The 12,705-nt window shown below is 40.5% G+C and overlaps 1 protein-coding gene across 1 annotated transcript; it reads left to right on the forward strand.

The window, feature by feature from the left end:
* Nucleotides 1-6,741: 6,741 nt before the first annotated feature.
* On the forward strand, nt 6,742-7,719 carry MC5R (melanocortin 5 receptor; the record flags this gene model as incomplete). The annotated part of the gene is made up of 1 exon (XM_082306685.1): nt 6,742-7,719. The coding sequence occupies one exon, from the start codon at nt 6,742-6,744 to the stop codon at nt 7,717-7,719; it is 978 nt and encodes a 325-aa protein (XP_082162811.1).
* Between the last annotated feature and the right edge of the window lie 4,986 nt (nt 7,720-12,705).

The raw sequence follows: 12,705 nt of genomic DNA on the forward strand, positions 1-12,705 counted from the left end.
GAAACTTTAGGGCAGGAGAATGGTGCCTGTGTTTCTGATCAGGCTGGGGCGGTTTAAGATTCAGTGTCTGGGCCGTGTGCTAGTAATGCAGGTGAGAGGGGAATAGTGGATACGTGGCTGGCCTGTTCAAACCAGTCCTTTAAAAGGCCTTTGTCTTCAAAAGGAGACCTCTGTTTATTGAGCCAAGGGAAATAGTTGGTAGGCTGTCATCACGGGGCAGGCCAGTTAAAATCAGAGAAGACTTTTGTGAAACAAGCCCCACGTTGGTCCCAGCTGAAACAAAATGAGTCTTAGGCTGGGCTACTTCTTCTTAGATCTCCTCAAGAAGAGTGTAAATAAAGTCAGCTAGTTCTTGCTGGGAAAAGAATGATCTGCTTCTGAATATTTATTGGTAAATGGGTGACTAGAAGGTCCACTTGGCAGCTAATGTGTGCCTAGCACTGTTATGAACCAGGCTGGAAAAACAGGGAATTCTGAATGTAAAGACCAGGGATTACATGTCAGCACTCACTGAATTGCCTGTGGTCACTTTAAAAAAGTTAAAATGCTCAAAGTCCCAATGAGAAGCTGAATTATACAACAAATTAGCAGCATTTTATATATATATATAAATTATTCTCATGCACAAGCATTTTATGAAGCAAACAAACAATGATGTGCTCTTACTGTTTGCCTTTGCCATACTGCAAGATAAGCTTGCAGAAATGAGACATGGAATGTCTTATAAAATGTAATTAAAGTAGCATTTTTAATCACCTATTTTAGATCATTATACTAATGGATAAAGACATTAAATCTTCTCTGTGGTCTAGCAAGAAATACTTTCCTTTCTCTTGTAGAAAGTAGTCTCCAATAAGAACCTGCTAAGCATTTTTTTTTTTTCTTCCAGTCTGTTTGTCCATTATTGAATTACCCCTCCTGTCTGTCAGAAAGTTTCTATGGTCTTTCACTGGTCATCTGTGTTTTTTTGAGTCCGTAGCTGGCACTTCTGTATGATTCACCAGGTCTGTACTGCTGACCTGTGCTCTAACAAAATGTTAGGGGATGATTCATTACTGGAATTGGCTCCCATTAGAAGGCACATAAAAATGATGGTTACTAAACCTTTTATTACCCTTTTACAGTTTAAGGGGCTAGCTATGTCCAGTTTAGTTTATTAGGATATGTCTTTCTAAAATGCCTTTTATACTGTATTGCATCATTCACAGCTTTCTACTCTGATGAGGGAAGCACCACTGATACGTATTAACTGAGATTGGCCAGAGATTATCTCAAACCATTTTGAAGCACTTGGATGACAGGGGTGATGGTTAGAAGTGTTAGTGCAGTCATACCAAGTATGGCCGATCCCACCCTTTGACAGGGCACAGTTTACATGTTATTTTGATGTCTTATTTCAGTCTTGCTTTTCTGTGATTCTTCCTGCAAAAAACATTCAAGTGTTGATTCGAAGATTAGGGCCATGATGTGAAAGAATGTATTTAGTATACTACTGCTTACTGCAAAGCCTAACTTTTAGGCTTTCAGCTATCCCCTGGAGAGGGGAGGGGACTGAATTACAAAGGGTCTATCACTACTTCATCCAGCTTTTTTATTTAAGGACAGGAAGTATTGATGCCTTTTATTTTTGATCTTGATTAATTTCCTGTCTTTAATAAAGGCTAACTGGATGGTAATGCAGGGGAGGTAACAGGGAGGACCTGGATGGGGCTCAGCCAAAGCTACTCAGCACAGAGGTCAAGAGAAATAGTTTTCTCAGTCTGAGAAGTTAGACAACGTTTGTTATGTGATTTAAATGCAGAGAAGGCCACAATCTTCACTTTTGGTGATCCATGGGTTATCTCTCAGAGCAGCCTGAGAGGATCCTCTCTGGCTCTGAAATACTACGCTAATGACAGCACAGGCAAGGATTAGAGAGAAGAGAGATTTCATAAATAGGCCAAGAGCACCAATCCAAAGCTATGTTATGAAGGACAAATGTATTTTCATCAAACAGATAAAAATAGCTACAGAAGGACACTGGAATTAAATTGCTTCAATGTATTAGCACTAGACAAGTTGGGTAGATTTGTATTAGCGTCAGTAAAACTCTTCTCTGAATCTGTTAAGATTAGCACAGATTAATACCAGAATGCATCTGAGTGTGATAAGCTCTTCTTACGGAAACTTCTTTGGAGGCACGTTGTACCATTGGCCTCATTCACGCATTCATTGATAAAATCAGTATCTTGCTGTCATGAAGGCAGCATGCAATTCCCTGCTGGTTTTGACATGATGTAACTTGTCCTACGGGTCAGGGTAGTTATAGCCACTCCTGCCCCAGGGGACGTGCTGGGCAAAGGGGAGCTTTGGCGTGATCGCTGGTGGTGCTGGTGGCAGGCAGGGTCTGAGTGTTCCTGTCAGTGATGCTGTCATGACTCCCACTCTGGTTGCTGATGAAGCCTGCAAGGCAGATATGCAGCTGGAGAGGCTTTATGCTCTCTCACCACGTCACAATGGAAAGAAATGGCATGGCACTGAAACAGAACCTGATGTCTCTTTCTCTGTTGGCATCATGTTTTACTTCTTTCTTATGTTCAGTGATGTCCTTCTGGGGCACTGTTGATCTTTTTGCCTGGGGCCCAAAGCAAACTCTTGAGTTCAGTCAAATAGGGACTTTAAGAGGTTAGCATTTTTTATACGCCAGGTAAGTTGTCACATGAACAAAACACTTATTCCTGAAGATGCATTTTAGCATCCCTTTCAGCTATATGTAGACCATGGAGCTCAGGAGCACTCCCAAGGGCTCCAGATCCAGGCTCCTTGGCGTACGACCCAGCTGTGTTTGTTTCCATGCTGCAGGGAGACCTGTGCACCCACACCCCAAGCCCCCACTCCAACCTCCTTTCTTCTTTCCACCTGTGGAAAGAGAATGATGGTTTGGGGACAGGACAGAGGCTTCAGTGTGTTCCTCAGGGTGCCCACTCTGTGTGCACTCAAGGGATCAGGTCTGGTGCTGTGTCGGTACAGCCCAATGGCTAAATACCGACACAGGCTTTGTGATGCATGGAGTACGGTTTGCCCACGCTGGCAGTCCAGACATGATCTTTGTGGCCTTGGAAAACACCGAACATGAACCTGTCTGTAGAAACAGAGAATTTATTTAACTGAACAAACAAGGGAGCTGAACACCAAGATCACGAACATCTAAAAGACCAGCCTATTCAGTCGGGAGTCCTCCAGCTGGAAGGTGAAGCCTCTCTTGGATTTTTCCTGAGAGAATCCAAAGATCTGCTCCTGTGCCCCTTTAGTTAATATCCTTATAACTCACCTGCATGCCTCCACCCATTGCTAATTGGGTGCCCATTCAGCTACTTGCTTCTCAAACTATTATACTTATAGCTTCTTGCTGCAGCAATATAACGATAAAACTATTTTTTTTGGAAAAAAAAAAATTAATTTAATCCTCTAACATAAACAAACTACATCTATATCACTACTCCAGTTTCCAGGCAGGTAATTTTTTTACAGGTTTTGTAAATAAGGGAGTTTCCTTGTCTAGCAGACACTTGTCCCAGGGTTTATGCCTGCAGTGTCTGGCTTGTGGAAGAAGAATCCAAAAGCTGATTCATAGTTTGTATGTGAGATACCTGGCATTGCTCTAAGGAATAACAGCCAAGCCATCCAATCTGATGTGTGATTTGTAATCAGCTGGTCCACTGAGTCCTACCAGGTACAGTGAGAACTTTTGTAAAGGCAGCTAAGCTGGGCTGCAAAGAAGTTTATTAAGCTGAACATACAGAGGAATTTGTAAATGGGAAGATGAACAGAATATAAAGAGAGAGTGTAATAAACAAAAAAACAGGATAGCAGAAGAGAAATAATTGGCAGTGGAAAGAGCACAGCATCTGCACAATTCTTGGTGGATATAGGAACAGTGAGAGAAGTAAAATTTTACTTTTAGGTATATGATTTCCAGGGTCTACAGTGGGAAAATCAGAAACTATGCAAAAGATAACTGAAGATAACTAAGATAAGTTAACTAAAGACAACCTAGGAGAAGTAAAACATGCTGTAGATTAAAAAACAGAAAGAGAACTACAGATAGGCATCCTATATTCTTTTCTTTTGGGCATTGCGAACACCTATGAGCTCAGAGCTGGCACACAGATGGGTTGGATACAGCAGGGAGTGTTGCTGTTCACTAGCTGGCATTATCTGCTCAGATCTAACAGCTGCACTTGAGCATAGTTTGCTACCTCTACTTTGTGATAATCTAAATTCTCTTTCCTGTAGTAGGGAGAAGGGGCATGCAAAGTTTATGTCCAGACTATAACTGCATAATGCTAGAGGAGTCATTTTACTCAAATGAATAAAAATGCTTTTCACTGTCTCCTTTGGTGCAGGGATTGTTTGTACATAAGAACATTTCATACCATGGCCCAGGTCTTTCAGTGTCCCTAGAGTGAAGCTAGCAGTAACAACAGAGGAAGCTTCTGTGGAATATAAAATCAGAAATATGGATTTAGCTGCATTATAACAATAAACTCTGTCTGAACACTGAAAACACAAAAATGGCACAGGATACAGCAATAAAGTTTGTGTTTGTTGGTGGCAATTCTTTAAGAAAAACACTATAGGTTAAAAATAAGCATTTGAAGCTGTTATATACCACAAAAAAACACCAACCCCTTAATTCATGGAAAGGTGGTGATTTGGGGAAGCAGAGACTTATCTTAAGCTAACTTCAAATCCTGCACGATATTTGACTGGATAGTTAGTGGATAACATAAAGGGCATTTGGCAATGTCAGGAAGGTGTGTGCTTTGCATTCCTCAGTCTGCGTGCAGAAGCAGAGCCCATTTGCTAAAGAAAAGAGTCTCACTGATTTTGCCACCTTTTGGGTAAGGCCCAGAATGAGCCTGGACTGCCTGACTGCTAGACCCACAGAGGGACTTCAGCCATTGCAATACTGAGCACTGAGTTTCCCAGCTCTTAGACCCTGTGAAACCTGGGGGAATTCACATCCATCTTGGGAAGCCCTGGCTCCCGGCATGATGTGCTGTGTAATCCTTCCATGTCTGCATTGAAATCTCTATTCTAGCAAGGGGACTGGAACACAACCGTTTATTTGTTCTATTTTTTCACATAAATTACTTGAGTTATATCTTCTATTAGTGGTGTGACAGGCTTGACTGTATGTTCTCTGAGTTTTGTAAAAGTGTGGTTCTTATTCTTGCAAAATTATAACTATGAATATAAGACAAATGCTTATAACATTAATAAGCCTCCCACTTCAATAGCAGTCTTTTGCTCTCACCTCTTTTGGATTACTATTGCAGTATGAACTTATTGTCAGTGAGTGCTAGCAACAGCAGAGAAAACAAAAAAGAAATATTTTCGGAAAGGAGCGTGCTTAGTGCATTTCCCCCTTTAATATTTTAAAAAGCTCATCATGAATTTTAGATCAGAATCACTGCTCTCTTAGAGAAACAGGAGAATACCACTAGATGGTGGTAAAAACTAAACCTTTGCTAACAAAATCTGTGAAAAGAGAAGTTCAGAGGGGCAAAGAAGGGGAGGAGGAGCCACAGTTTGAGTACTGAAGTCATTATTGCTTGAGTCTATAAAAAGGCAGTTGCACAGTAAGTAATTTATATGTGGTCAGCCTTGACTCTATGGATTTACTCATTCCTTTTCCTCTATTTTTGTCATCCATTCCCACCAGGGAGTCCCCAGCCCCAGATGTTGGGTGAGGAGGGGGGCTGAAACTTCTGCTCTCTGGAGGAAGGGTTGCAAGCAACAAAGAGGAAGAGCAGCTGAAGGAGCACCTCTGGTAAATAGGTACAGTTAATTCTTGATTGCAAATAAAAGGTTACTTTTAAAAACTGAAAATGATTTAGCTTGATATGCTTTGAATTTTATTTGCAACAAGTCACGGACAATCAGTTTTAAGTGTTCCGCTTATTAAGAATCTGATGGCTTACAACTTGCCCTGAATATTGTCATTACCAAACAAGCATTGAATAAAATACTGACGATCTGGAATAAAGAACTTATTTTTATGACAGAATTCGACCCATACTGATTCTGTAACCTTAGTGTATCTTGAAATATATGGATTTGCCTTGGTTAGGTGTTTAATACTATGCTTTTAAGTGAGCATGTTAGTATTGCACAGATAAGCTGTTTATAACAATTCATGCAAACTTAAGAAGTACAAAGGTCAGGAAAACATTTAAATCTCTCACTGAAAATGTTCAGTTCTTAATTGTGGCAATAATTCAAACTTCTATATACTGTATTCAAGTGAGCAGGTTCTGCTGAACGTAATACTATATTCTCCTGCATTTATAGGGTCTGAGAATTGAGACTTTGGAAACCATTTGTTGTTTGGTGTTCAGCAGAATTTCCAGGACATTGTGTTCACTTCTGGGGGACGGAATAGAACAAACAAAACTATGAATAAAGAGTGCTTGAATCTTTTTGTTAGTTTGTGTTTTAATTTCCCAGTAAGGATGAGTAGAAAAACTCTGAGCCAATCGGAGGTTAATTTAGAATCAGTAGAGGAATACGGTGTGGAAGAGGCAGGATGTGTACAAGCCAAATTAAATAGAAATGGGTGATATTTGTTTTGTTAACTTCTGCCTGTTCTCGTCATGCTATATTTTTTTTGGCAGGGTCTTTTGCCTTTGGGAAAATGCATTTACCACACTCCTTGGCAAGTCCCTCAGAAAGAACAGAAAGTGTTTGCTCCCAGAGATGAACACGTCCTCTCAACTGTATGTTTCTGAACTAAACCTGAGTGCCTTTGGCAGCAACTTTACTGTGCCTACTGTCAAGAGCAAGTCATCGCCATGTGAGCAAGTGGTCATTGCGGCTGAGGTGTTCCTAACTCTGGGCATTGTAAGCCTCCTCGAAAATATCTTAGTTATATGTGCAATAATTAAGAACAAGAACTTGCATTCACCCATGTACTTTTTTGTTTGCAGTTTAGCAGTGGCTGACATGCTGGTTAGTGTGTCTAATGCTTGGGAGACCATAACAATATACTTAATAAACAATAGACACATAATTATGGAAGATGCCTTTGTCCGTCATATAGACAATGTCTTTGATTCAATGATCTGCATATCTGTTGTGGCTTCCATGTGCAGTTTGCTGGCTATAGCAGTAGACAGGTATATCACTATCTTCTATGCCCTGCGTTATCACAACATCATGACAGTGAAAAGATCAGGGCTTATTATTGCATGCATCTGGACCTTTTGCACAGGCTGTGGCATTATATTCATTCTTTACTATGAATCAACTTACGTGATCATTTGTCTTATCACTATGTTTTTTACCATGTTGTTCCTCATGGTCTCGCTGTACATCCATATGTTCCTCCTGGCTCGTACTCACGTGAAGAAAATAGCTGCTTTGCCTGGGTACAACTCTGTTCGTCAAAGAACCAGCATGAAAGGAGCCATCACTCTGACTATGCTTCTTGGCATCTTCATTGTTTGCTGGGCTCCATTCTTCCTTCATCTCATCCTGATGATCTCCTGCCCCCAAAACCTCTACTGTGTTTGCTTCATGTCTCACTTCAACATGTACCTCATTCTCATTATGTGCAACTCAGTGATTGATCCCTTGATCTATGCCTTTCGTAGCCAGGAAATGAGGAAGACCTTCAAAGAGATAATTTGTTGCTATAGCCTGAGAATGGTCTGTGGGTTGTCAAACAAGTATTAAGGAAACAAAGCCAAATCAGGGAAGAGAATTAAAATGCAACATCTTGCCGCACCTTGTAATTCTGCTGAAATGCCTATAGAATATCTTTCTCCATTCAGCTGTCACGATTTCTGTGGCAGTCAGAAACCATTTTTTAATATGTGGTCTTACCTTTCTTTCCTTCCACACACCTCTCTCACACTGGTGGTAAGAGCTGCTCAGTGCATCTGTATTATGGGGAGAAAGAATATTTTTAATCTCTTTTACCCTACTGAAGACTGGATCTTATAAGAGGATTATACAGGGAAAGCCTTATTTTTCTTTCTGCCAAATGCAACAAGTGTGACCTGCCATGCAAACGAGCCCATCAGCCTCTCAGTGTGTGTTTCTCTTGATATTTGTCTCTCTAGATACAGCATGGCTTATTTTGATGCCCAGAATTAACACGTTTTTTGCTCTTTTCTTCTGAAGATGTAAAATCAGAGAACTAGCTCCAATTATCAGAGTTCACATACCTCGCTCAACAGCTATGACCAATATATATGCACGTATCAGCAGTCTTGTATTCCAGTCATGACTGTTACTGTCATACAATATGTATTATGTAAGCGGACAGTGTTACAATGAGATTTTCATATCTGAATACGTGTTATCACTGTGGGGTAGGATGTACCATGGTGGATTTTAAAGCTGAATACGAAGGCTGAGCTGATTCTAGTTTGTCTGTTTTCTTTATTCACCGGAGCTAGGGAAGTAAAGGGTACATGGCCTCTAGAGTTATGTAACGTTTTGTGGAGATGGAAAGATTGGGTGATTGCCTGCCTTTATATAGACATTAGAAAAGCGTTTCAGCTAGGAGTAGCTTTTGTTACTGGAGAAAGCTGTACTGTAGATTGCATCTTTCAAGCTGGGAGAGACAAAACAACTTCGATGATCAGAAGGAATAGCAGGCAATGGCAAAACAGGGATTTCAAAAACTCAGGCACATGTAGCTATAACAGAGACTCCTGACTTTTGCTCCCCAAACAAACAGTTTTTTTCTTTGTTGGGAGGATTCTAAGGTGAAACCCTCATGCCTTTTGTGTGAGTAATTTGCATCTAGTCATGCTCTCAGAAACCCGCTGTTCTGTAAGAGCTGTGTAATGTGCAAAATATTGGATTTATCACAGATGGAGGAAGTGCAGCTGTGGCATTGATTTCTTGATGCCAATGGATGGTACATATGTTGCACTGCAATATAAGCTATGAAAATATTTCAAGCAGTGGTACCCTACTGACTAGGTATCAGAAAATAGTTTGGAAAAACAAATTATTCTGAAAAGCTGAAAGAATAACCCTTGTTATACTTGGTTTAGGGATGCTCTAAAGCTGTTGTACATAGAAGGACTATGATTGATTCAATGGGCCTTAGGTTATACCTTCGGGGTGGAAGGTGATCAGGTGTTAGGAAAATTTTTTTACCATAATGATGGTCAAACGTGGGAACAGGTGCCCAGTGGTCGTGCAACCTCCATCCTTGGAGATATTCAGAACTTGACGGGACACAGCTCTGAACAATCTGCTCTAAGCTGAAAGCTGACTCTTAACTTCGAAGTTGGCCCTGCTTTGAATGATTTGGAATAGATGACCTCCACAGGTTCCTTCCAACCCAAGTTATGCTATGAAACAGTTTGCATATTATGATAAAATTATCATTTTTTTCCCTCCTAATTTAATCACTTGTGTAAGAAGAATTGTAAAAAATTCTCCTCCACACATTTAGAAAGATAGCATACTTTGTGTCTTCATTTGCTTTGGAGGTCTCTGGCAGGATAAGTAGGGTGCATCTGTAGCACCTTATACCTTGTGTTTGCTGCAGCTTAAAATATATACTGCCTCCAGCTTGCACATATCTCCCTCTGATATGAGTGGGAATGTTATTCTCAGTGGAGACACCTTATTATGTTGACTGTAAATATAATGGTTATATCAGTGCACTAGGCACTGGAATCTTCCTTGAGCTATATCTGAAAATGGGCTTTCAGAGGTATGTTTGCAGTCAGTAATGAGAATCTTGCCTTGTTTCAGTCCACCTCTTAACCCTATCCATAAATGTCTCCTAAGAGAAGGTTCTTGCTACTATGAATGTAAATAGCAAAAAGGAGACAGTTCAATTGCATAGTGAAAAGCACCAGGTGATGTTGTAAATAAATCATTAAGTCTTCAGTGGGTATTGCAAATAAGACAGTATTGTACATAATTGTAAATCAACAAAGAGGAAGCCAAAACTGTAATAGCTTTGGGTATTTTCTTGAATTGTACTTTACTTTTTTGTTGGAAGTTTATTTGATGTATAAACACAGACATATGGAGAAGCTATTAAACTGGATTGCTGGAAAACCCACTATTATTGGTTATTCATTGTAATGTGTCCACTAAGCTTATAGATTATTCACAGAGGGAATATTGCATTCCAGGCTTTCACTTCTCAATTTAAACAGATGCCTTATTAAAAAACACATTATAAAAGAGGGTTACAGACTTATACAATGTATTTACATTCATATCTATGTTCCTCTAGGTGTCAGCATCACATCCTCATTATAAGCTTTACAGGTGGGAGCTAAGACAGCTTAAGGGGGAAATGAAAGTGTTTTCAAGAACAGGCTAGAACAGTTCCTGCAAAAAAAGGCTGTTTACACTATAGGAACGCATACAAAATACATGTCTCTCTGAGGCCATGACATGTTTTAATCTGTTTCTTTCTCCTGCTTTGTCACCGAATGAAAGCAATATTTAGCATGCTTTCACTTCTACCAGAGTTTGGAAAACACTAACTAACTAATGGTACTACTCTTGCTTACACTGCCAGTCATTTGCGGTTTGGTATCAGTCATTGGAAAGAAGGTCAAATCACACTATTTCTGTCCCAGAGCTCCAAAACCAACTTTTGTTGCCCACTGCTGCTTTGATGACTGAACACTTCAATGCTTCTAACTTGTGTGTCACTAATTTAAAGTTTTTAATAAGAAGTTATTCTGAAATCACTCCTGTTGCAGGTGGGGTCAACTTCTATAAACTCACAAAGTGGTGAAATTACACGTGTATTTTAAGTAGATTAGTAAGAGCAGGGAGAATATTAAAAAAAAACAAACCAAAAAAACAAAAAACAAAACCCCAAACATTTCTAGCTGCACCAGAACTTCATCTAGTGAAGCAGAAGACTGGATTCTTCAGTCTATAATACTGCAAAGGGTGGTTGATGGTAGGCATGTTGCTCTGTCTCTGGGTCACACTGTACTTTATATGTTGCATGTTTTACTTGCTTTAGCAGATTGAAGTAGATGGTTGGCTTTTGCAAATGATGGCATTGCCTGGATAATCCCATATCCAGCATGGTCCTGTACTAGCATTAGGAAAATCTGAATCTTTTCTCCAGGCCAAGGCCACAATAAGGTACCTGGAAATACTAGTTTCCCAAAAGCCTTAGTGTCTCCTGTAACACAAACCAGTCAGAACTGAATGCAGCAAAGAGGTTGTTTATGATCCTGGGCCAGCCCTGCTTCCCAAATGGGCAAAAGCCTATCACAAAAGGCTCTAACTACTGAGTACTACCGCGTCTGGGCTGGGAGGGATGATTGCTTTCAGCTCTACAACCTACAGGCCTGGAACTTCTATGCAACCAATGTCCAACCCCCTTTTGAGAGTGGGTTGCACATTCCCACTGCTTAGGCTTCTCCTCTTAGAAAACCTTCTCTGAGTGGGTCTCTGGAGACTTTAGTCACATTTTTCAGGAATCCTGTGCAAAATAAGTGCAGAAACCACAGGAATTTCCTGTGCACGCAAATTCTAAGAAGGCAGAAAAGGTTTATAGATCTGTGGGAAAGTAACCAACTCCCTCACACAGTCAGGACTCTGTTTTGTCTCCAAAGCCTTGTTGGGGATTCTCCTGCCTCTCTTGCAGGAAATACTGCTTCTGTTGCTGGTTAGCTTCTTGCACAGAAGACCAGCTCATGGTGACCAGGGCTGTGTTCAGGGATTGCAATGGACAGTCCCAATCTTCAGCTGTGTTGTTCTGCTTGCACGGTGCCCTTCCTGTTAGGTGGGATGGGTGAGTAAGATATGGGAACATGGGTGTGGAAATGGGGATCCCCACATCAGGGATGGAGAGTTATGCAGGCTGTGGTGGAGCTGCCTGCATAAGTCTCTGTGCTAGGTTATCTCCACAAGAGATGCTCATGTGCCTTCCTTTTCTAATCTTATCATGTATTACAACCTGAGCCGTGTGCATCTTGGATCCAGCTTGTTCCTCATACAGGACAGAAAAGGAGAATCTGAGGTATGTATGTGTGTTTCTATACTTACATACATGCCTACATGTGTATGAGTTCTTACTCCCAGACATAGAGTACAATCACAAATGACATCAACAAATGAAATGTATGTGAGGATGTACAGCTTCTTTTCCCCTAACCTTTCTGCTCTTTGTCATCCAATTGTTACACTACTTTCCAATTTGCAGCTTGTTTCTCACATATTTTCTCCACCTGTGAACAAACTAGCAACAGTCTAAATCTGAAGTAGAAGAAAAAAACCTCAAGTGCTTTTCGCATCCTGAGCTTTTGAAAATGATAGTGAATCAGTGTGACAGAACAAAGAGTTCCCCTAGCACCTGTCACACTGTCTAGTAAAATTTAAATTCTTATGGTCCTTAAGCACTATCCCTAGAACAGTTTCTTCTTGAGCTGCTTGCCTAAAAAAACCCTAAGAACGTGTGACTGGCTGTACTGAGCGCTGAGAGTGAAGGGTCTCCATCAAATTAAAAAGCAGCTGTTTAGGGGAATTATACAAAGTCTGGACATGTGCATGGTAATCCTCTGGAATACCCTTACAGCTTCCAGCAAGCTATGGTTTAGGGACTTCTTGGGCAGAAGGCTATATTTACAGCTTTGTGGCTGATAGCTCTCAATTAATGTTTCTTACAAGAATTTACCTAATCACTTTTGGATCTCTTTATACTCATCTGCA

This window comes from Platalea leucorodia, assembly GCF_965183815.1.
Source record: "Platalea leucorodia genome assembly, chromosome: 1".
Lineage (NCBI taxonomy): Eukaryota > Metazoa > Chordata > Aves > Pelecaniformes > Threskiornithidae > Platalea > Platalea leucorodia.